Source organism: Diadema antillarum, unplaced genomic scaffold (assembly GCF_040938485.1).
Source record: "Diadema antillarum isolate AM-2024a unplaced genomic scaffold, OU_Dant_1.0 seq00000331_RagTag, whole genome shotgun sequence".
Classification (NCBI taxonomy): domain Eukaryota; kingdom Metazoa; phylum Echinodermata; class Echinoidea; order Diadematoida; family Diadematidae; genus Diadema; species Diadema antillarum.
In genome coordinates this window covers 826,220-851,148 of record NW_027271348.1, presented here as the reverse complement: position 1 = coordinate 851,148, position 24,929 = coordinate 826,220, and the positions used below count along the sequence as shown (strand labels likewise).

The 24,929-nt window shown below is 37.5% G+C and overlaps 1 protein-coding gene across 2 annotated transcripts in view; it reads left to right on the top strand.

The window, feature by feature from the left end:
* Positions 1-1,062: 1,062 nt before the first annotated feature.
* Positions 1,063-24,929, top strand: part of LOC139730740 (speract receptor-like) — a 533,152-nt gene continuing 509,285 nt past the window's right edge. Inside the window, exons 1-2 of one of the 2 annotated variants that reach the window (XM_071641605.1) lie at positions 1,063-1,374; positions 2,453-3,575. In XM_071641605.1, the coding sequence (XP_071497706.1) occupies positions 3,066-3,575 (510 nt within the window). In that variant the 5' untranslated portion in view covers positions 1,063-1,374; positions 2,453-3,065. Of the gene's footprint in view, positions 1,375-1,950; positions 3,576-24,929 lie in introns of those variants that run through there. The other variant, XM_071641604.1, reaches the window with a different exon arrangement.

Here is a 24,929-nt window from a genome sequence, read left to right as displayed (position 1 = left end):
TTACGGATCATGTCTATGCGGCTATTTGCTTTCATTTGCGCATTTTGCGCTTTACAGCCCCTAAATTTTCGAAAGGTATAACCACTGACTATGCCATTCCTTTAATAAAAATGCATTCTCCCCCCCCCCCAAAAAAAAAAAAAACAGATAAAAATTATCTCAAAAGCTTCGAAATTGCATGCGAGCCATTCTGATTTTCCAGATTTTGTGCACATACAAATGAACCAATGCACCGTACGCGACCGAAGAAAAAAATGAATGAATAATCAAATGTGGTCCAAGCGGCATATGTAACAAAAAGCACAATTACATGTTTTGTCAAAGCGCAAACAAAATGTCAGAATGGCGTTGAGTTATTACACGATTACAACCGACCATTTCTTCTCGCGTCGCGTGCACCATTGATCATGTTCGCTGTGTGCACGTCCGTAGAAGCATGTCAGTAGCTGCTTACTCAAAGACGTTAGGGCGCTTGTGCGAATGTCAACAGTATGCCCATAGCGAAGTTCTCTGTTACCACCGAGCTCATTCACGTCTCGACCGCAGGAGATCTCAGACGTTGATGATCGATCCAGTTTCTGACATGCATAGTCGTAAAAATATAAACGTTTCGCGTGGAAATGGAAACATCATTTGCATTGAAATAGAATTTACATCTCGACTACGCTTTACAGTTCTCCATTTACACTCCAAGTGAGAGACAAAGTGGAATCGCGCATTGCTGAAAGTGTGGACGTTATTCACCGCCCTTGTGTATTGAACGATGCGGTTCGATATATTTGTATGCTTGTTTCATTTTCTGGAATTGAATTGTCATGGTGTAATGCACAAACCAATTGAAGCTGCACTGGACAAAAGGCAGGAATGGGAGTTTCCGGCAATCATGACCTCGCATTAAACTACACGCACCCAGATTACAGGAAACGTGTTTTAGCTATGAGCTCGTGATTGATATCACTGAGGGTGCTACCTAGCAGAGACATATTTCCTTCAGCCGGATCTATTCACACTTTCTACTATTGAGTAGTGTATCTTATCATTTCGTTCATTGGCGCACCAGAACTGGCTGAAGTACGGAGCGGACACAATGTTTTTGTCAAGTGTCATAGACGTAATTGTTGCTAAAGAAATCTTTGACACACAGCGAAATAAGGATAATAAGTCAATGTCTTTTACTTAACTCCTGCATATGGTGATGTCTGGTACGCGGAAGTTGTCAAGTTCTTACACTCATCTTGGGCTGTACTCTGTTTAACTTGTATACTTGATGGCGTAATAGTATCGGATACATGCTTGTGACTCCCGTTAACACAAGACACTGGTCTCCCAGACTGACATAAAGCCTACGATTGCTGTAACGTTCATCCAAACTCGGTCAGCATTAAGATTCTTTGACCTTTCATCGATGTTTCCGTATGTGTGCGTGTGTGTTTTCTGTCAAATTCCTCAGTCCTTTCAAATCGAGAAGTTAGAATGAGGGAAGGAGGGGAAGCACAACAAGAATAGAACGGGAGCATGACAACCTGATGACGATTTAATGGCTCGAGGGAAGAGCTAAACGAAGGATTCGTGCGACTTACATGCACGCATCATCTAGCTCTCACGCAATCTGTCCTACTTGCTTTAATCAGTGGATACCGTACGGGTTTCTCCAGTGCAGAAGGCAACAGAGCATACATTTTCTACACTGTTTAGATTTCATGATTAATAGCTTGTTGCAAGCGTCCCTAAAATAATTCTATTTAACTACAGACATTGCTTGTTATCCTGAAGGGAGGGTGATACTGGGAGACTTTGATGATTTCATTTTGATATATATATATATATATATATATATATATATATATATATATATATATTATATATATTATATATATATATATCGTTTTGTCTTGTTTTGTCTTTTGCTTTATTTTGTTTTGTGTTTTCTTTTTCGCTTACACACTCGCGAAGAATCACTTCTGCTATTTAAATCATCTCGAAAGTATTTCCACTCTCACACTATCGAATTTGCCGAAGCAGCTTTTGGCTGGTACTTATCGAGATTACATTGCAGCATGACTGTGCGTCAGTGGAAATAAAAACACTGGAAAAGCACTGGAAAGTTCAAAGGCTATCACGAAGAGAAATGGGTAACGCTTTCCAAAGTTGTTTTCTTCTCGTCAACCATCACTTTCTCATTTAGTTTCCCGTGACACCTACGCTATTGAAGTGATCGAAGAGAAAATCGGGTCTGTCGAGACAAACAAGATCACACATGTATGTGGAACAGAGTGTGAGTTTTAGTCATTTGATCCTTCGAAAAATACCCTACAGATTCCCCTGACTTCTATCTGACTTGATCTGTTTATATCCGTTTGTTTAGTTGTTCCTTCCCCTGCTATCTTACTATCCTAACTTTATTTCTTTTTTACTTTCCACTTTCTCTTCTATTCTGTTTGACTAATTTAAGTTAACGTCGTGCCGTATAGAACATCACGTTATGCCTGGATACATGGATTTTGCTCGCACGTCAAACGTCTTGCATCATCAGTGACACTGTCAGCATTCCATCGGTCGAACGTTTTCAGATATTGTAATCTACCTATTGCCCATACTGAACAAAACAACCATTGATTATGTGTGTCATGTGTTCTTCACAACGTAACTTTCTCATTTCAGAAGGAATAGTGTGATTGTAAGGATCAAACACTGCTTCAGCATTTTGATTTTTGACGGACATGCTTATTTCAGATTGCCTACTTGACTGAAAGAAAAAACAAAAGAATCAGCAACGGTGACATATCGCACCAGGAAGAGTAGCTATAAATGCACACCAAAGTGAATATTGGGTCAAAATGGCTGTCTGGTGTAAACATTACTTGTGACTTGTAAATCATCTGCTGGTAATTTCGAAGAAACACTGACATAACAATTACCACAGCAGATTCACCGGAGCACTGTACATGATTTGTAGGGCATGCCATGTTTTATGGAAAGCAATGAATCTACAGTAAGTTTTGACAAAAAAAAAAAAACCTCATGCCTTTAAATCAAAGGGAAAGGAAGTACATCGACCTACAATCATGCGCTCAAATAGAAACCTAGTAGTTCCACCGTTTTTGCTCTGTGCATGCTTGGCACTGGCTGCAAGTAACGCTCAGAATACATCCACAACAACTGAAGGACACTCTCGATTAGACATGATGACGACCTTGCCCACCTCGTCTTTAGATCTAGCATTCGTCTCTGGCAACCAGCCTGTCGCAACGACAATGGTCCCGGGCCCGGGACAATTGAAAGAACTCAAATTGGGCTATCTTGCTAGTGCTTCAAGAGACAGCATTCAGCGCTTCGCACAACGAATCGGTGGCGCCATGATTGAGGCAGTCAAGGACGTCAACAGCAACCCTGACCTGTTGCCCGGATACAATGTTACCTTTGAGTGGACAGATACTGGCATCGGTGACCTCCAAGCCATATCGGCTCTGACTAAGCAGTGGAGCGAAGGTGTGGTCGCCTTTTTCGGGCCAAATCCCACCTGTACACACGAGGCTCGAATTGCTTCTGCCTGGCAGCTCCCAATGATTTCAGATGTAAGTGTAAACATTTACTTTCATTTCGAAGAAGAAAAATATCCATATAATACACAATTTCACTGAATTTGATGTTCATTCATGAGATTGCACTCGCACCTTTTGTTTTTCTTAATCCTCTGAGGGTAATTGTTCACATGTTTTGCTTTTTGTGTAGGTTCTTAGATGGGAGATAGCTACACACTTCTGCGGAGACACAAACACGAAAATTTGATTATTCTTGAATAGTAAACACACATATGTATAATTATGTATGTACGTATATATTATTTTCTTTTCATAAGCACTTTCATAGGCACTTTCATCCCTGACGAAGGAGGAGGTCCCAAAAAAATTGGATTTTGTATAGAAACCAAGGCAATTGGCTTTTAATGCATTCCTCTATCGTGACATTACTATTACTATTACTATTATTGAGTAAGTTGTCCACGTGTTGGCGTGATAATATCATCGAAAACAGAAATGAAACCAAGTTCATGCTCATTATTCACCAACAGTTTATTTCGGCACACAAATTTTTGAGCGATTCGCTCTTTCTCAAGTGTTGATACTGAGAGCAATAGCAATTAAGTCTTAACAATATTGCAACCGCGTTACCAAGGATGCGCGCTTGCTGGGAATTCTAGCACAAAGCGCACATCCCGGCAACAGCGTTATATTACGTCATAATACATGCTAATCTCAGATTATGTAAACATCTATACACTAGAATTAAAGCTAATGTATGCGTATGTTGAAGTTTGAAAGAAATAATATGCTGCTTGTACAAATTTTACATCACCACCGCAGCTGCGTCTTCAGAAGAATTACTTCTATATCAATCGTGCCAAGTTTTTATGTATGCTTTTATACTCGTTGTCATTGTATTATGACGTAATATAACGCTGTTGCCGGGATGCGCACTAGGTGCTAGGCTACCCAGCATCTATGCGTTAAAGCGCGCATCCTTGGGAACGCGGTTGCAATATTGTTATGACTTGATTGTTATTGTTCTCTCAGTATCACACTTGAGAAAGAGCGAATCGCTCAAAATTGTTTGTGCCGAAATAAACTGTTGGTGAATACAGCATGGACTCGGTTTCAGGTTTGTTTTTGATGATGATGATGATGATGATGATGTTTTATCATCATCATCATCATCATCATCAAAAACAAACCTGAAACCAAGTCCATGCTATATATATATATATGATGTTTGTAGTCCGCGTGTTGGTACCAGTACAGAAAAGATGACGAAGTAGGGTAGTAATGCATTTCAGTCCAACAGTGCTATTTATTCAGACCCAATTTTCCACGAATACATACGTCTTCCTCAGGGTCGGCAATGACAAATATGAAAGTAAACAAGATGACTGTATTCTCTATATAATAATACATAAGTGGTAGTCATAGGAATGTTTCTGGCAACGCGCGTGTGGTATCTAAGTGGAGGCATTGTGCGCATCTTATGTAAGTTTTAACCTGGACATTTCTGGTAACAAGCTGATTTTTTTTTCAGGCTAGCTCCAGGAATGTGTCTAGAATAACATACTAAAAGTCCTCATAAATCCTCCTTGAGCGTTTTCCGCAATCCAAAATGGCGTCAAAATGGTCACCATTTCCTGAAATTCCTATAACTTTTCAACTAGGTATCCCAAGTACACAATTTCAATTTAAATGCTTAGATATATGTTTTGAAGCATGAAGAATTCAATAAGATACATATTAAGAGACGTTGACCCACACAAGTAGAGTAATCTAAGATGGCGTCAAAAATGGCCGCCATTTCCTGAAATTCTTATAATTTTTCCACCAGGTAACCCAAATACAAAATTTAAATGTCTAAATACATATTTTGAAGCATCGAGAACTCAATAAGATGTATATTATGAGTTGTTGAAGCACGCAAGTACCGCAATCAAAGCTGGCGTCCAAAATGGCCGCCATTTCCTTTTTTCTCATAATTTTGCAAGTAGATTACACTTGTACACACTTCAAATGTCGAAATATACGTTTTGAGTCACAAGGAACCAAATGAAATACTTATTCAAAAATTCTGAAATGACGATCATAAAAAATGCAAGAACTCCTTCCATCCTCCACTAGCTCATTGCTTTGAATAGTCATTCTACTTACACTTTTAATAGAAACAAAAATTTAGTAATTCATCAACAGTGTGCACCATAAAAACCCGAGATTTTCAGTTCTTTAAAAAAAATTCCCTCTTGTGTGGGAGGGTGCATCACCTTCTACACCTCCCCCGCATATTTTCATAAATATATATTTTCTTACTTTTATAATAAAAACAAATATAAGATATTTCACCAAAAGAGTGCGCTAAATCTCAGATTTCAAGTTGGAAAATGCCAAATCTCCATCGTATGGGAGGGAGTATTCTCCTCCCGCACTCCCCCTCCCCGACACTATCTTGAACATATTTTTTCCTAATTTTTCTAAATAGGAAATAAATATCGAATATTTCACCAAAAGGTTGCACCAGATCTCTGAATTATAAGTCTGAAAATACGAAAATCTCCCTTGTCTGAGAGGGCAACCCTACCTCTTCCTATACTACTTCCATGAATATATATCTTTTTGTTCATTTTTTGATGGAAATAACAAACATCTAATATTTCACCATTAGGGCGCATGAATGTCTGAATATCAAGTCTTAAAGTGAAAAATCTCCCTCATGTAAGGGGGGATTCCTCTTCCACACCCTCTCGTTGCCCGTTTTCCTGAATAATACTCTATATTTTTCTTACGCTTCGATGGAAACAATTCGATATCTTACGAAACGTGTGCACTATATGTTTCATCTTCAAGTCTTAAAAAAGAAAGTCGTGTGGGAAGGGAGTATCCCTAAAACATGTACCAATAACTATGAGTGTCATATTCTCTTATTTCTATCTATTATTTATCTAATCTACATGAAATAAATTTATAATTTAATCACTTTATTTTTAGGTGGAGCAATAGACTGCACCACAGAAATTCACTCGCATGTGATAAATTACGCATTATTTTGTAACACATGTAGACACTAATTTTGAACATGTAAGTAGTACAGATAGTAAAAGAGAATTGATTTTACTTCCCAAGGGATGATTGATAGTTTCAAGTGGAATTCACCTCATGGTAGACATCAAATGCGTTAGTCAAATTGTTTATAAAAAAGAGGCTAGCACTAAATTTTCATCTCATGTGCTTGAGGTAACGAAAATAGACCATGTGGTAAAAAATATTGCCTTCTAGTAGGCTGTATGTTTAGCAAAAAAAAAACTGATGGTGAAATGTTTCAATGTTTCTCTCGTAACAAGGACACACTCCTTGATTTTCACATTCAAATGTTTTAATTTGTATACTTTACACATAAGAACTATTTTAATGAAAAGTTTTTTTTAATACTATTTTCCGGATGAAAAATCACATGTTAATCATATATGCTGATACAGTTTTGTATGTATTTACATAATTGTGAGATAAAATTGTTGTTGCTGGCCATTCTGCACGCCATTTTGCATTTTAGGAAAAGCTCGAGCGGTTTCATTGGTACTTGCGTGCTTAAACATCTCTTAAAATGTATTTTATTGAGCTCTTCATGCTTCAAAACATATATTTAGACATTTAAATTTTGTAATTGGTTAGCTGGTTGACAAGTTATAAGAATTTCAGGAAATGGCGGTCGTTTTTGGACGCCATCTTGGATTACGGTACTTAGGTGCGTCAACATCTCTTAATATGTATTTTATTGAGTTCGTCATGCTTCAATACATATATTTAGACATTTAAATTTTGTATTTGGGTTCCCTGGTTGAAAAGTTATAGGAATTTCAGGAAAAGGCGGTCATTTTGGACGCCATATTGGATAGCGGAAAACGCTCAAAGAGGATTTATGAGGACTTTTAGTATGTTATTCGAGACATATTTCTGGATCTATCCTGAAAAAAAAAAACAGGGCCTGATTAGCGTTTGATTAGCACTTAATTAGTAGGGGGTTTATTAACTACCATGACAACAATCGTTTTGGCGAAAAGTCGTACGTGCTTGCGCGTATCAATGCGCGTGCACCTCTGAGTTAATTACAAATCGGTATTCTGAGCGCGTAATTGATTGTGAAAGTTAATAGAAAACTTAATGATACCAAAGAGTGTCATTAACTACCCCCGGTATCAAGCATTACAGGGGTTTTTTTCTCGGCCACAACGATGTTCAGAATTCAGATTTGTTACAACAGACTTACAACAGAGATAAAACAGTCTCAGAATACCGATTTACAACTGTTTTAGCGGTGTTGTAACTCACAGACTTACAACAGAAGTTACAACACAAGTTACAACAGAGATAAAACGGTGTTCAGAATGCCACCCAAGGCGATCTTCGAGGAATTTGTCATTTTATGTGAGCAAAGAGTTTGAGATCTCCGAGTGCGTAGGTGAAGGGTTGTAATCAAAGACCAGCATGTGCGTACGGAGTTCTTTGGTTGTAATTACAGGGGGTGGGGAGGAGCGCGCATTCAGGACATACTTGCGCGGGTAATCACCATTTTGGCTTCCAACAACGCGTCTGATTGGACTGAATAACAATTAGATGGGAGGAACCTAAGGGACTTAATCATACCTTAATTATGTCCTCAGAATACCAATTTTGCCCCTGATTAAGGGCCTATTAACTTCTCGACTTAATTACGAAGTTAATTACACATTCAATAGCACGACTTCAGAATACCACCCCTGAAATGTCCAGGTTTAAGCCTATTTTGACCTAATGCTCTTGGACTATAAAATGTATTGTACTATCCTTATTCGTCATCTTTTCTGAACTGGTACCAACACGCAGAGTACAAGCATCATTATAATATATATAATATAATAAATAAATAAATATATATATATATATATATATATGCATATACGTACATTTGTCGATTCATCGACGTAATTGCATTTACACATTGAATGTTAATACAAATATATTCAACTACTGTATTGTTAATGCTTTGAAGAAGGGGAAGCCCCAGAAAATTAGCAATAAAAATCATAATTTATGGTGGTTGAGACGACGCGGTTTACCTTTCTCTGCTCATAGATTTTTCTGTTATTTCTATGACGTGCATTGCAGGCGTACCCGAAAGAGAAAGAAATAAGATGATATATAATAACGAGGCTATTCAATGAACACGATGTGCTCAAATTTCCTTAAAAACTTCAGTGTACGACTCCGAATGAGATTGCACAGGTACATTATTTAGTATGGAGAGGGGTTTGTGTGTGTGTGTGTGTGTGTGTGTGTGTTCTGCGTAAACACCAGTCTGTACAAGCCTCGCGTGAAGTTAGAGTTTGTTAAATCTGCTGGCAGTCTAAAAGTATCATCACGGTAGTTCTTAAATCAAAATGGAAATACCAAGCGGGTGGATCATGTGTACTTGGATGCATTACTCTGTACAGTATGTCGTTTGTTGAGAGTGTGGAGAGAGCGTTTTAGTGTGTTGCCTCATCGGTATGAAACTATACTTCACGCTTACAAAGGACAAGGTGTTTGATCATGCCAACTACTAGTAATTTTGGAAAAGTATTGTAGTTCAGAACAACCATGCAAGGTGTAGTTTTTGTCCATTGTCTTCTCTAATTTTTGTCTGTTCGTGTTTAAACTGGCGCTTTGGCGGTGTTATACTCTGTATAAAAAAAGGTTGATGCTATGTTCTGCTGTATTCCTAGGCCTGGGTCAGTGAGTGGAGGGACTTTTTTTTTTGTCTTCCCAATTCCCAGAATCAAAAGCAAAACATTGGTTTACAATTGGTGAAATATGCGGCGCAAAGGTAGATTGAGCACTCAAAGCGACATATACAGACGTAAAATCCGCAGTCCAAGTACAGACAAGTGAGGGGAAAAAAAGCAATGGATTTCCTTTGAGAGATCCGTACATTACTAGGGGATCCCTCCATTTTTTGCTGAATATGTTTCACACTTACTTGTCATTGATATGGCAAGCATATTTGGTTTACAAGCAAAAATAATCGGCAATTGATTTCACTTGGCGTCATCTCATACGCATACCTTGTTACTTTGTGTTCCGTTGCAAAATTTTGTGGATCGAACTACTCTCTCATTTTTTGAGCAATTGACCCCAAATTTGTATGACCGCTATCAAAGGTAGATGGGCAAGACACCTGTTTCGTTAGTATCGCATAATGCGTTGCCATGGCAACGGCAAATTTTCATTTTAAAAATTTGGATAGTACTCTCTCATTTTTGGAGCAATTAATCCCAAGTTTGGCATGTGTGACCGCTACACTGTAAAAACATCGGTGTTAGATTTAACACCATGGGTGTTATATCTAACACCGATCAATCTTCAATAGAGGACCACACCCACAGGTGTAAAAAATGCACTGTGATGGTGTTGAAAAGTGTTCACCTGACACTTCGTGGTGTTAATTTGACGCTGTACCTTGTGTTATTTTGACACTGCACTGGTGTTAATTAAAAAATGACACCACATGGTGTTGATTTGGTATTTGTTGGTGTTAATATCAATGGTTTAACACCCGTCCAGCTTCAATAAGAGACCACACCAGCTGGTGTTACTGTGGTGTAAATTTATTTTCACATTTTTTCAAAAAACTAGTATTTTAATGTAAAATTCTTGATCGTCTTGTTTGAATTAAAAATCAACAAGAAGTGCAGTTACTAAGAAACTCTTCAAAAAACAGTTTTATATTTGGAAATGACACCCGGAGGTGTTAATTCAACACCATAAACGAGCACCGAAAATTTAACACCAGCTCGGTGTTCACTATTTAACACCGGACTTTTTGCAGTGTATTAAAAGAAGATATGCAAGACACTCTTTTCACTAGTATTGCATAATGCGTTGCCATGGCAACAACTTTTTTTTTAAATCTTACAAAAAGTTGTGGATCGAACTACTCTCATTTTTTGAGCAATTAACCCCAAATTTGGCGTGTTTAACCACTATCAAAGGAAGATGTGCAAGACACCTTTTTCGTAAGTATTGCATAATGCGTTGCCATGGCAACAACATTTTTTTTATCTTATAAAATGTTGTGGATCAAACTACTCAGTTTTATAGCAATTCATTTGAAATTTGGGATATGATACGATCAATGTAATGTGTAGTTGTGCAAGACGCCTTTTTTTGTGTGTGAACAAATATGTTGCCATGACGACGGCAGGGGTTTTTTTTACCAATCATACAAAATATGTGGATTGACCTAACTCCCTGAGTTTTTTAGTACAGGTTTTCCCTTTCAATTTCATACTTTTGTCATTCAAGTTCCAGAGCATTCAGTTTTACGCATTCCGTGCTCGCAGCACTGAATCAGCAATCAAATACAAAATCCGGTCATTCGAATTCACTATCGGAGCATTCAAATTCACTGTCGGAGAATTCAAATTCACTATCGGAGCCAGTGGCGTATCTAGGGGGGGGGGGGGGCAAGGGGGGCACGTGCCCCGGGCGCCACTCCAGGGAGCGAAAAAAAAAAACGAAAAAAAAAACGAAGAAGGAGAAGAAAAAAAAGGAAAAAACGAAGAAGAAGAAGAAAAAAAGAAAAAAGAAAAGAAGAAGAAGAAGAAGGAAAAAAAAAAAACTCGCCCGGAAAGGGGGGGGAGAATGGTATTGGAGGGGGGCAGAAAACCAAATCAAACAAGATAAAAACAAAACATGATGATGACGCGGACAAAATGACAATGTTTATTGTATTCACACAAGAATTCCATGTTCTGTAAGCTGAAATACAAAAATTTTCGGCTCGATCGCCAAACTTTATATCAAAAAAGAAGGTAAGAACAAAACGTGATGATGACGCGGACAAAGTGACAATGTCTATTGTGTTCACACATGTCATTTTATATTTAGCAGGAAAAATGTTTCACGGAGCAGCGGCTGCAATTTCTTTCGTTCTGAAGCAATCGCCAATTGGATCAAAAGAAGGCGCCGACGGTTTTGAACATGGGGGGGGGGGGGAGGGGCGCAAAAAAAACACACCCAACAAATCAAACAAGATAAGAACAAAACGTAATGATGACGCGGAAATATACAAATTTCGGCTCACTCGCTCGTACAATATAGAGTATTTAGAGTATTTTGTACAAGTCCTCAGTTTGTTGGTATAAATCATTATCTATACGGCCGTCACTATACATCTTGATTAGAATTGCAAGATTTAATAAGCAAAAAATGACAAGAGTTCCATGTTTTGTAAGCTGAAATACGAAAAATATTAATTTCGGCTCGCTCGCCAAAATTTATCCAAAAAAAAAACCAAACAAACGTGACGATGACGCGGACAAAATGACAATGTCTATTGTGTCCACAAGTGTCATTTTATATTTAGCAGGAAAAATGTTACTCGGGACGCGGTTGTAATTTCATTCGTTCTGAAGCGATCGTCGATTGGATCAGAAGAAGACGCCAACGGACGCCAACGGACGCCAACGGACGCCAACGGACGCCAACGGTTTCGAACATACGGGGGGCGCACAAAAAAAAAAGGGCAAACAAGATAAGAAGAAAACGTAATCATGACGGGGGAATATACAAATTTAGGCTCACTCGCTCGTACTATAAAACAGACTTATTTTTTCAAGTCCTCAGTTTGTTAGTATAAATCGTTATCTATAAGGTCGTCACTATATCTTGATTGTAAGATTTAATAAGCAAAAAATGACAGAAATTCCATGTTTTGTAAGCTGAAATACACAAATTTTCGGCTCGCTCGCCAAAATTTATCAGAAAAAAAAAGAGAGATAAGAACTAAACGTGATGATGACGCGGAAATATACAAATTCGGCTCACTCGCGAGTACTAATCTAGAGTATTTTCTAAAGTCCTCAGTTTGTTGGTAGAAATCGTTATCTATAAGGCCGTTACTATATCTTGATTAGAATTGTAAGATTTGATAAGCACAAAATGACAAGAATTCCATGTTTTGGAAGCTGAAATACAAAGATTTTCGGCTCGCTCGCCAAAATGTATCAAAATTCATTACATTTAAATCACTCTCAAATGACCCCTTTTAAGTGCTTGAAAAAGCATATCATGTGCACTTTGTTTAAAGTCCCTGCCGGGATGGGGTTGGGGTTGAACACTTTTTCAGAAATTAGGTACGCAATTTTCGCGCTTGCCCCGGGCGCCGTTTTCCCTAGATACACCACAGATCGGAGCATTCAAATTTAAGAGAGGAGCACGCATTTCAGCAATGAGCGTTCAAATTCATGTCAAGCTGGCGACAAAATCTTGTCGGTCATTCAAATTCGTGAATAGGCAACCATGTTCCAAACAACTGCATTCAATTTAAAAGAAGTCCTGAATTTAGTTACTTTGGGGCCGTGTATGTGTATCTTTTTTTCATATGGCTTTGTATATATTGGGATCCGTGATGAAGGTTACTTATTTTGCAGTATAGAGGTCCACCTGTTTATTGAAAAATTTGAACTCGGGCTTCACGAAAATGAATATACAGGCACATGTCCCTCGGATAGGACATAAAATGGAGGTCCCATGTGTGACAGAGTCACAACTCATGCACGAACAAGATCCCACTTCATTTATTCATCGCAAAGAGCAGTGTGTTTAACCCAGTGAAGTGGTCCCACCTTGCATCCAACTGGACCCCATGGAAGACCAGCTGTTGCAACTGAATATGGGCTATTCAGCCATCTTATTAGATGGAAAATGAAACAAACAAACAAACAAACAAACATTAGGCACTGTATAGGTCTACAGGCGAGCATAATGCCGAAGATTGGTTGACACCTTCGGGAAAAAAAAAATAATGACGATTACATTGAAACTGATAACATGAACATTATATACGTCTTGGTTGTTGTTAATTGCTATCTTATTTGTTTACTTTTGCGGGACTATGTGAGATCATTGTGTGTCAGTTTGTCTTTAAATTGGTGCATTGTCATTATGTGGTTAGTGTTTGGGCGTTGTCAGCATGCAGTATCATCAAGGAAGATGATTAGATTGTTGTGTTGTTTGGATGCACTGTTGATTGGACCTGAGATGAAAAACAAAGAATACATGAACAGAGAACAATGTAGAACCTTTAGACAATCATAATTACACTATATTGCTAGCCTTCATTGGTTGTGGATGCCCTTTCTCCTTTCGTCATTAAAAAAAAAGTCTACTCCATTTTCCTCGTTGAATTGATTGCACGAAGTAGGAACTTGATCGCCTGAAAATGAAATTGAACGCCCCAAACAAGCTCGTCGGGACTATCACATGACTATTGCATAAATTTGAATGCACGAGTAGGAAATGCAATGCTCGCATTTGGAAATTGAACGCCCAATCGTGAATTTGATTGGTCGAAAACGAAATAGAACTTCCATAAATGAAATTGATCGCTCGGATTCTGAATTTGAATGCCCGAATATCTTCGCGTGCGTGCGCTGTACGAATTTGAATGCACATTAATGAATTGGAATGACAAAAGTATGAAATTGACCGGGGAAAACCTATACTTGACTTGAATTTTGGCACATGAGACCACTACAGTATCTACATGTGCAGAAGACAACTTCTGTCGATGTTGAATAATGCGTTGCCATGGTAACAGCATTTTTCCACTAGAAAGCATACAAAGATATTGTGGATTCAGCTAGCTCCCTCAGTCTTTAGGCATTTAGCTTGAAATTTGGCGCATATGACCGCTATAGTACATAGATGGGCAAATCTAACAATTTAACATAGTAACAATGCGTTACTATGGTAACAACATTTTTTCACTAAAAAAGCATACAAAAATATTGTGGATTCAGCTTACTCCGTCTTTGGGCATTTAGCTTGAAATTTGGCACATGTGACCGATACGGTACGTAGATGTGCGAAAATTATCTTTGGTTATTGTTGAACAACGCGTTGCCATGGTAACAGCATATTTTGAATGAAAAATCATACAAAAATACTGTGGATTTAGCTAACTCCCTGAGTCTTTGAGCACTTGGCCTGAAATTTGGCACATATAACCGCTATATTATGACCTAGATGTGCAAATTTATCTTTCGTTATTGTTGAAAAATGTGTTGCCATGGTAACTGCATATTTTGAATGAAAATCATACAATAATGTGAATTCAGCTAACTCCCTCAGCTTTTGAGCATTTGACTCGAAATTTGGCACATGTGATGGCTGTGGTATATAGTTCTGCAAACTTCATTTTTTGTTAATGTCAAACATTGTGTTGCCATGGTAACAACATTTTTTAATGAAAATCATAGAAATTGCCGATTTATTTATCTTACTCAGGTTTTCAGCACTTGACTTGAGATATGACACATGTGACTATCAGTGAGCAAAATATACATTCATTAGATTTTGAACAATACAATGCAAGGGTAACAATATTCTTTTTTTTTCTTTTTTTTTCAATAAAAAGCATACAAAGTACTTTGCTGGTTGAGCTAACTCCTTCAGTGTCGGGTGGGGGTATTAATAACATTGAGTGATATATCTAGTTAATTAAGGAGTTACAAAGCAAAATATTCATTTATCATCACCCCATCAACGGAAAACAAAATATTTGTCATCAGGGGTCCTTAATGATTTGTCATAATGGCATAAGACAATAGTAATGGACAAAAGTGTCCTAAATAATGTGCGCTTAACTTTACCCTATGCAAATAACTAGTTACATGTGTTCAATCACGTCGAACCCTTCTACTGTTTAGTTTTCGAAAGAATATAATTGTCTTGTTTTGCCACCCACCTCACACCCATAGCTGTCATGAAGTCTTCTTTGATTAATCAGAATTGACCTTTTTTAGATTCATTTTCCATGGTGCACAACGATATTCAATACTTATCAATGCTGGCCGGAATGATCAAAATAATCACAAACAGTTCAAGGCACAAAACTAATTATGAAAGTAGATGTAATGATGTATATCGGTGTATTGGTTGTATAGGTTAATATCACAGCGCTCATTTTTTTTTCATGAATAACGGAACCAAAGCTTTAGGTCCATAACGAGAGAAACCGAATGGTGACGAACCATCTTAACAGTATGCTCGTAAATGTTAGCTACGGCGGAGTGCGTTCTTTGATTATGTAATAAGAAACATGGTTCTTATACATACACATAAAGATAAATGTTCACTATATAATCATTACTAATAGATAACGGAAAGGAAACAAGAAAATACAAATAAAGTACCATGTCTATTTCACTTCAGTAAAACTCCTATACGTTTACTTTATTGTATAGTTAGCACTTCTACAATTCAAGGTTGAGGAAAAAGAATGAAGATTTGTCGAATTGAATCTTAATCTGCGATAAGAGTGTTGTCAACATAGACACACCAAAGTTATATTCAAAATAGATCACTTATTTTGAAAACTTTGTTTGAAAAGAATGATTCGTTTGTATGAGCCAAAAATGCCTTTAGTTAACCATGCTAATAGCACGTTTCTGGATAGGAAGAATTTTAGCAAGGAGAAATTATGTACTATTTTCCAATCTGGAAATACCGTAATACATGTTTGGCTCGATTAAATACCATACCTTGTTTGCAGAATGTAAATGAGAAAAATATTCTTAAGTTTGTTATGATTTCCACTATTTCTACGGTATTTCTACGGTAATTTACATAAATTGTTAGTGTGGCATTGCCATAAAACGTCATTACTTCTTTATTTTCTTTCATTTTTACAGGGTAGCCCTTTCCGTTAAAGTTAAAACTGGTACACTTACTTTGCTGTACAATGCGATGTGACAAGGCAGAGGATTTCTCTGGTTGTTATTCAACACCATTATGTTGAGTTCTTTTATGCTTATATTTGCATATTTTTTATCAAATCTTTGACGAACTATGTTCCATTGTTCACAGAGTCTAGAAGGATGTTGGAATAACGATAGCGAGTAAGGTATAATATGTTAGCGTCGTCTGCAAAGAATAACAGAAAGCAGGTTGGGCGAGGTAGGGAATCATCGATATAAAGTATAAAAAGATGAGGACCGAGTAAGGCACCTTGTGGAGCACCAAGTGAAATGCTTCGAGGACTCGAATCCTGTACATTAATAGCAACAAGCCGTTGTCTGCTAGACAGATTCTATATTGGTCATTTATGTATAACAAAATAATTATCATGATTTATCTTGTCAAAGGCTTGGACAGGTTCAAGAAAATGTCGATAGTGTTAGACTTTGGAGATCATATCCATACATTTTGGTAAAATGTGCGTGGCTACAATGTTTCTTCTGAAACCAAACTAAAAATCATGAAATTGATAAATTCGCTTGTTGAAATATGTTGATGTTCGTGAACGCACTATTCTTGTAAGCGTTTCAGACAAAACTTTAAATATCAGATAATTACTGAATTCCTGGTACAGAAACTTTATCCCCTTATCGAAGGACATCTGCGAAAAATACGTTAAAAGAACGATTTTGGTAGCAGTGTTTTTTGTTTTACCTTCACAACCGTATTATTCTGGGGTGGGATTATGTTCATACCTGTAAAAAATATATATATATATATTATCATTTATACATGTTAAAAGAGATTTACTTATCCAGTAAGAAAACATAGAGTAACCAGGCAGAATTCGATTCACCTATTATGACGTGTAATTTCGTCAAATATCTACAACAAATAATGCCTAAAACATTCGTTTCACATTGTTGTATGTTGTAATACAACGATTTGACATATAGCATCTCTTTAAGGTTTTTCTGAACTCGGTGTACTAGGAATTTAAGAAAAAGTGTTAAAGATGATAGTGAACGCTACAATGCATTACAGCTCAAAAAATGTTGTAGTAGGAGTCAGCACAGCTGCTGGTCAACAACTTTCGAGGGCTACTATTTCATAATTGCCAGCTGTGGAGAGCGCAATGTTTGCTGTGAGGAAAGAGGAAGTCTTCCTTTTTCCGTTGATACCTAACTATGTCGACAAATGTCATGCTTGACTGAGCACATGAACTTTGTATATATACAACAATGACAAATTGCACTTCTTCGAACTTTGAGTGTCACATGAAGGAACAACGAATGTCTCACTGCATGGATGAGATCTGTCAATGAAATCGGTAAAAACAAAAACAAAAACAGGCCAGTCTGCATGACTGCAAGTTTGTGCTAAGGATTTCCTCTAACCTTTTATGGTGCATATCCTACAACATGGCCATGTTGTCGATAACTTGGTCACTCCCACAAAGGCTAACCCGTTATCCACTTTCCCTCTTCATATTCAAGACATGGTTTGTCGCTGCGAACTATATGTTGAATATGAACAGAGAAAAATGGACTGTGTGGGTTGGCCTTTTTGGGAGTGACCAAGTTAACGGAAAGGTGACCATGTTAAAGGTTATTGACCATAAAAGGTTAGAAGGAACCCTAAACACAACCTGCATTCGTACAGGCTGGTCTGTGTATTTAGCCACTTTCATTGACAGATGTTATCCATTTAGTGAGACATTCATTGTTCCTTCATGTGACACTCAAACTTGGAAAAAGTGCATCTTGTCATTGTCTTTGAAGTTTATGTGCTCAGTCATGCATTACATTTGTCAACATAAATAGGTATCAACGAAATGAGGAAGAGCTCTTCATTCCTCACAACCAACATTGTGCTCTCCACACCTGGCAATTGTGGAATAGTAGAATAGTTTTTTTTTGATACGCGCTGTAGTCATCCATTTCAGTCTAATAATCGCCCAAAAAGGTTTCACAGATATCCGATACTCTATGATGCTGTAAATATTGCCTGTCTTGAATCGTTAATTCATCACATTTACGTCGCTTTAATCAAACATTTTAAAAAAACCTCTCACAGCACTCACTCAGTTTGATACTGACCACAATCAACTCGACAGACACACAGATATATTCTCACAAATATGTACAGTGACACAAGAGTGTAATTGAAGCATAGTTTATAAGACAAAGGGTGCACTTGAAGCATTATATTCTCAAATTGTACACTAAGACTTTTCAACATTCTTGGTTGAATAAGATATCTTCATAGATATAAAATGTATAACCACGCATACCGTACATAATAGTTGACCTGGTTTATCCTTCATATAAACGCTCTTATGATGCTTGACTAATTTGTATGACAGAATAATTAATATGTTTGGGAAAAATGGCAAATTTGATCCTAGCATTCCTAACTCGCGGAAAGACAGAGACGAAATTCAGTGACAAATTATGAATTTGAATTTTGTTTTCAATTTGATTAACAATAGACAAAGCTGAATTACATTTTCACACAATAGAACCCGTTTTTCGAATTAAGTGAGTTTCTCTGGATGACATTGAATTAAAAATTGATTAGATTTAATGAACAGGTGACGAAAATAGGCTGGAGACCCTTTAGTTACTCATTACGTATCCAACTTGTAACCCTATTTGTCAGTACTACAGAGTGATAGAAAGTGAAGGTAACTAATTACTTGTGGTGGCCTAATTATTATAAGCTTTCTGGGCCATTTCGTTATTGCTTAAGTAAAATTTGCAGCTCGTGACTTTATCAGGATAGACGTATAGGAATGAACACAATTTTGGATGTGCTTATAATGTTCAATCGAAATCAGGGTGTTTTGTATGGTCCTCAGTTCAGAAAATATTCTAGATTTCATACGACTGTATCTAAGCAGGCGGAAGGTGTCAAAACTTGTTCACGTGTGAAAATCGAGTTGCACAACCGGTATTCAACATTCTTTGTGGTTTATTTTGTTTTGCCTGACCATGACTACGTAATGATTTCCTTTACAATATACATAATATTTGAATTAAGACGAGAGTAAAAGAAAAGGAACTATTGCTATCCTTACAATGCCTTAGATTTATTTAATCATAAGCATAAAACGTTTGGACAAATACCATCATACAGCTTTTATTTTGGAGGCCATGTATAGTGCATACATATAGATATCTCATACTATTCATATAGTTTGTCGTATATCACATGATATATTCCACTGCATGGAGGCACTTGTGGGTAAAGCACACGTATTTGCATTGTTTTGTTGTTGTTTTCTTTGTTGGTGACATTTCCATCGTACAGAACAGACAGAACGTCAGCACTTTCAATCGCTCGCCACAATAATTTCGATCCTGCGCCTCCACACACACACACACACACACACACACACAATCATACCCATATGCTGAAGAAATTGTTGAGGAGCTGTAGGTAAATGTATCCGAAAGGCAAGTGTGCGAATATTGATAATGCATCCACTTCTTACTTCCGCAGGCAATCGTGAAGTACAGTTTTGTAGCCATCTTGGCTCCGCCCATCTTCTGAAAAATTGCATGGTGATGACTCTGGTGACATGATTTACGTAAAAAGCTTACCGACGATTCCCATTTCCATCCAATGGCGAGTTGATAATGATTACACGGAACATATTTGATCAGCTTTGTCAAACAGTGATTACTCATGAAGATAGAAATGGCATTTGCTAGTTGACAGGTAGGAAAGATGGTGAACTGACATAGAATACCAAGTCCCACGGGTGGAAGCCAATACTAGTATTGGAAAGAGAGTGGTAGCAATATTTCGGTGAGACAGATATATATGAAAAAGCAGAAAATTTTAAGATGGTCGGGTAAAAAAAAAAGAACAAGGAGGTGCAAAACAGGAAAAAAATTTCCGTCCTACAGTCATACCCTCCTCCACCAGTCCTTGTGGGCGTAATCTAGTGATGACATGGATAAGTAATGCCCGCCTATGCGCTCTTCTTTTCTCTTTTATATATTATGCTTTCTTTGAGTCGTGTTTTACTGAACTGGGTGGACGAGTGGCAAGGATTCAGGGTGATGCTTTGGGAATTACGGTGTTTATCATAATTACTGAAAGCTGCACATCACAAGTTCTGAATATTATATCTTTTCGGGGGACGTTGATTCTAACTGTACGTTTCCCTGCTTTATTAATTCTTTCATTCTTACCACTTTTTCTTTTCATCCAATTCATATTTCACTCGATGGTTGTCTCGTGGTTTATGTGACTTATCCAGATTTCGAACGTGAAGTTTCTTTCAGGCAGGAAAATGATCCCTCTAGCATTCTGTGTATCATGTATTATTTCAAAGGGAGGTAGTCCTGAGAATTTTTACTTCACTGATAATTAAGAAGAGTAAACAATGAAAAACTTTTCTTTGAGTTTTTGCGCAAGGAAATCCACCACCGTCACCGTACGCCATTTTTGAAAAATAATTCCTGCGAGCGGTTGTGCAAGAGCCTGCAAAAAGGTGATGCTCAACTCGTGGGTTGAAGAAAGCGCCTTAGAAAACCTATTTTAGTGTTTCAAAATGGTCCTACAATTATATATAATTAATCATAAATGCGAAATTTGCGATTTTATTATTTTTAGATAGATCGTTTTACAGCATGCTTATTTACGAACAAACAGTATTTTAAAAAAAGCGTTTTAAAAATAAATATAACTTTTTTTTAACACGAAAAATACCATGCAGTTGACATCAAATCGGCATGGTTCTTGTCGAACTATCATACGTCCGTGTTGCGTACTACTTTGCCTAAAAACCACGCACGCGCGCATGATTACTGATATGGACAACTGTGCACTTTGTTCGGCAGAACAGAGGAGACTCGAATTCATCAGAGAAAATTGTTGTAATGTGTGTAACTACTCACTGTTCTATCTCTATATTTACTGAAAGTACTTTTTCATCGAACTACGAGTGTGACATCTGCAGGACATGGTAGCAAGGGGGCGCAGGGATATGATTTAGCTCCACTTCGCCGTGCAAGGGTGTGTATGACGTCATGTGTCGACAACGATATAAGATATAAAGAAAATATAAAGGGAATTCCACAAACATTCATTTTTCAAGGATAACAATTATTCCCCCTGCTTTCAGAAAGCGGTTAGTCAAGTTCTCTTTCATTATGCGAGAAAAGTGAATTTTTGTGGAATTCCCTTTGTATTTTCTTTATACTGTTGTCACACATGACGTCATAACCTCTTGTAGTCTCCTTATTCAGCGGTTCCAACACCAAAACTTTAAAAACGCATAACTTTTGCATCGATTGTCCGATTTTCCTAAAACTTTCAAATTTTCCTCAAACAGTGAGGTCACTGATGTGTTCTACTAACGTTGCTGCTTTCACTCAATCCTCATTTCTCTTTGGGTTTTTGTTTCCTTTAATAGCAGTTTTCTTGGTTTATAGCCGAGGGCCTTAGCCTGTCTGTCGACATCAAAACATTGACTCTCAAAAATTAATGGTCCTCGCATACTACACGATATCGAGAGTGTTGGTCAGTTTTTACACGTATGTTCATCTTGGCTGCGGTGCCGAAATTTCTCAACCAAATAGCTCACCTTTCACTATGCTTTTTTTTCGGGGGGGGGGGAACTGGGATAGAAAGAAAATGATTCTCTTGGGCAATTTTCTATACGATTCGCGCAGAATAATGCTTGACACAGCGGCATGTTGAAAGACTGGAAAGCTAACCGGGGCCGTGTTATCATTAAAAAAAAAGTACCGTTCACTCGTACTGACATACGGATATACAGTAGGGTCTATACACTTCTGAACATACAGCACGAAAACATGTTGTTTCCATTGTCTCTTCACACATCCGGGTCACTTGTGAGCGTACGCGTATTCAATAAACGAGCGGAACACCGTTGTGCGTCAGTGACGTCTGATCTTCTGCCAACACTCCCTGATTAGCGTAGTCACCACTGCATGTTCACACCTTTCAATCGAAATATACGCGCTTGTTAGGTGATTTGAAAGTTTGTTTTTGGTGAAAATAGTTCATTAGAGATACCAACAACAACAACAGCATATCGTTTTTAATTCGTGAGGACTGCCTCACTTTAATCATATTTTTTATAAAATGTATTTATTAGACCAGATGTAGAACAAAAACATGTGTTAAACAATTAAAACATAAAACAAAAACTAGATTAAATATAGCAAATGGATATACTGTACTTTACTGTAGCGTACTGCACGTTTCTGATGAGCTACAATTTACAATTCTGAAAACGGAATTGTGCTCAAAAGCAAAAGTTGCTGTGAAAGCAACAACAACAAAAATGTGGAAGTAGGAAAAATCGTAGTGAAACGTATTAGAAAGATATGATAAAGGCAATAATCGTAAAAAGGAAATAACAGATGAGTTGATCAAACAGATAAGTAATTGCAGACACGTATACTGCATTCGGTATGAAGGCAAATGTTAACAGTAAATGATATCTGATATAAGTCTTGTAAGAGTCTTTTCCGCTGTCCTTTCATGTAACTGAGTTGCAAGAAGCAACCAGATCTATTAAACAGAAGTTATTTCGTGATTCATCCAGAAAAGGCATATCGATTGATGAGGATAGAATATCGCGAGTCACGATCATTGTCCTACGAAACGAAGGCTATTCGGACGTGTTAATTGTGTTATGAACGCATATAGTGCATAACGCCTTTTTCGCAAGTACACTAACTGGCTGAATTATATTCAGCTCTACCAGCACTATGAACGCTGCTTGGGTAATTGTGTACGCTTTCGATTTAGATTGCATTTGCAATCACAGATTTAACAAAACTGGGGGAGATATGTCTTTCCATATCTATAAAATGTGTGTATTTGGGCTGATCCACTAAGTTATGCAAAGAGAAAAATAGGCAAAATGTTGAACAATCAAAATGAACAAATTCATCGTTTATTATTTGTAGATATCATTACATATGCAATCCATATCGTTTTCTGCATATCCATTATTGCGTCATCCATTATTGCGTCTCAATTGGTTTATCGTGTCTGTCTGTTATAAGGACATGTAGGGTTAACTTTTTAAGGGGGTGCAGGCAGTGGCATATTGTGGTAAAACTTAGAAGTACGTTTTGTGTTCTACTGTTTGTTTGTTTCTTTGGGTTTTTTGTCACAACACTTTCGACAGATTTATCATGGTGCGATTAAGATGACTAATATGTTATCGATCGCATTGATGTGTAAATAACGCTTTTATTTCAAAATGAAGGGGACGAGTCGGGTATCTCGTTCCTCTGATAGGTACATTTATAAGTGTGTATTTCAAATCTCGTAAAATGACTTGAAGGAGGCAATCAAAATTATATATTTATACGATGGCGTGCAAAACGAATTATTGCATTTCATCCGCACCTGAAGTACATTATGCGTTATATTATTTTAATGTCATCAAGTGAAGTCTCTTGATATTGTATTTCTGTTGTTGAGAATATCATAAAACACTCATCATCTGCTGGGTGCCCTTTGTCGAAGCTATAGAAGAATAAGTATGTTGGTGGAGTAATCACATTTTGGCAGATTTTTACCACTCTTTTTTTTAGTGTGATATGACCGGGTCAAGTCTATACACTGCGTGTTGTGTGCAAGCGGCCCATCAGCCGGAGTCCAGTGCTCTCCTGAAGGCCCATCAGCCGTAGTCCAATGCTCTCCTGAAGCCATGTACGCTCTCAGTAATGTAGTGCATTTTGAACGAAGTCTGTTTTCAAGATATCAGAAACTATGATGACCAGCATGGACAAACCTTGGTTTCTCTTACCTTGACTTCCAACCCCCAACCCCCCCCCCCCCCGGCCGCGCTTGCTTAAATCTTACTGTGCCAATGAGTAAATAGTGCAAAAATTTCACGCACATACCTATGTACAGAATACTAAAATGGTATGCTGAGGGTTGATAATTATAGCCTTGAACACAAGTTACTGTGCACCCAACAGAATTGGAGAAACTGTAGGTTTTGAATTTTAGATGCAGTCAAGGGTATGCGTGACAGTTACATCTGACAGAGGTGATGCAGACACCAAAAAAGTATGAAAAGACTATGGGGAGAGCAATCAGCTGTTTTCACTCAAACATCCCTTGTGTCAATGTTGTAAATGTGATCAACCTTTTAAAGCATATGTGCATTTGTATTTTATCCAAGATGACTTTGTTAAATATTCCTTCATCAATGTTATCCCGCTTTCTGCAGTTTCCAGTGTTACCCTTTCAAATATTCTTACTTCTTCTCTGAAGATCGAAAAAAAAAAACATATTTGGAAAAGTCACATTTTGTATTTCAAGTCCTTTCGACATCTTAAAATCTAGACAAAAAAACTGAATAAAAGAATAAAATACAAGCTTTCTTTCATCATCGCCGCTCTTAATTCAGCGGCTTTTTCAGGTCGCTGTGGCAAGGAGGTCGCATTTCATTCTAGGATGATATTTAGCAGGTTCTTGGTTACATAAAATGAAGTAAAGGAAGTAGAAACTTATGTAGTCGGCGCTTCACATTCCATTTCAGGATAAATTTGTGTTTCTTTGAAAATTGGAAATAGATTCGCGATTAATGTCTATTTCAGTCTTGACAGAAAGTCATTTGAGATCTCGTGTCTT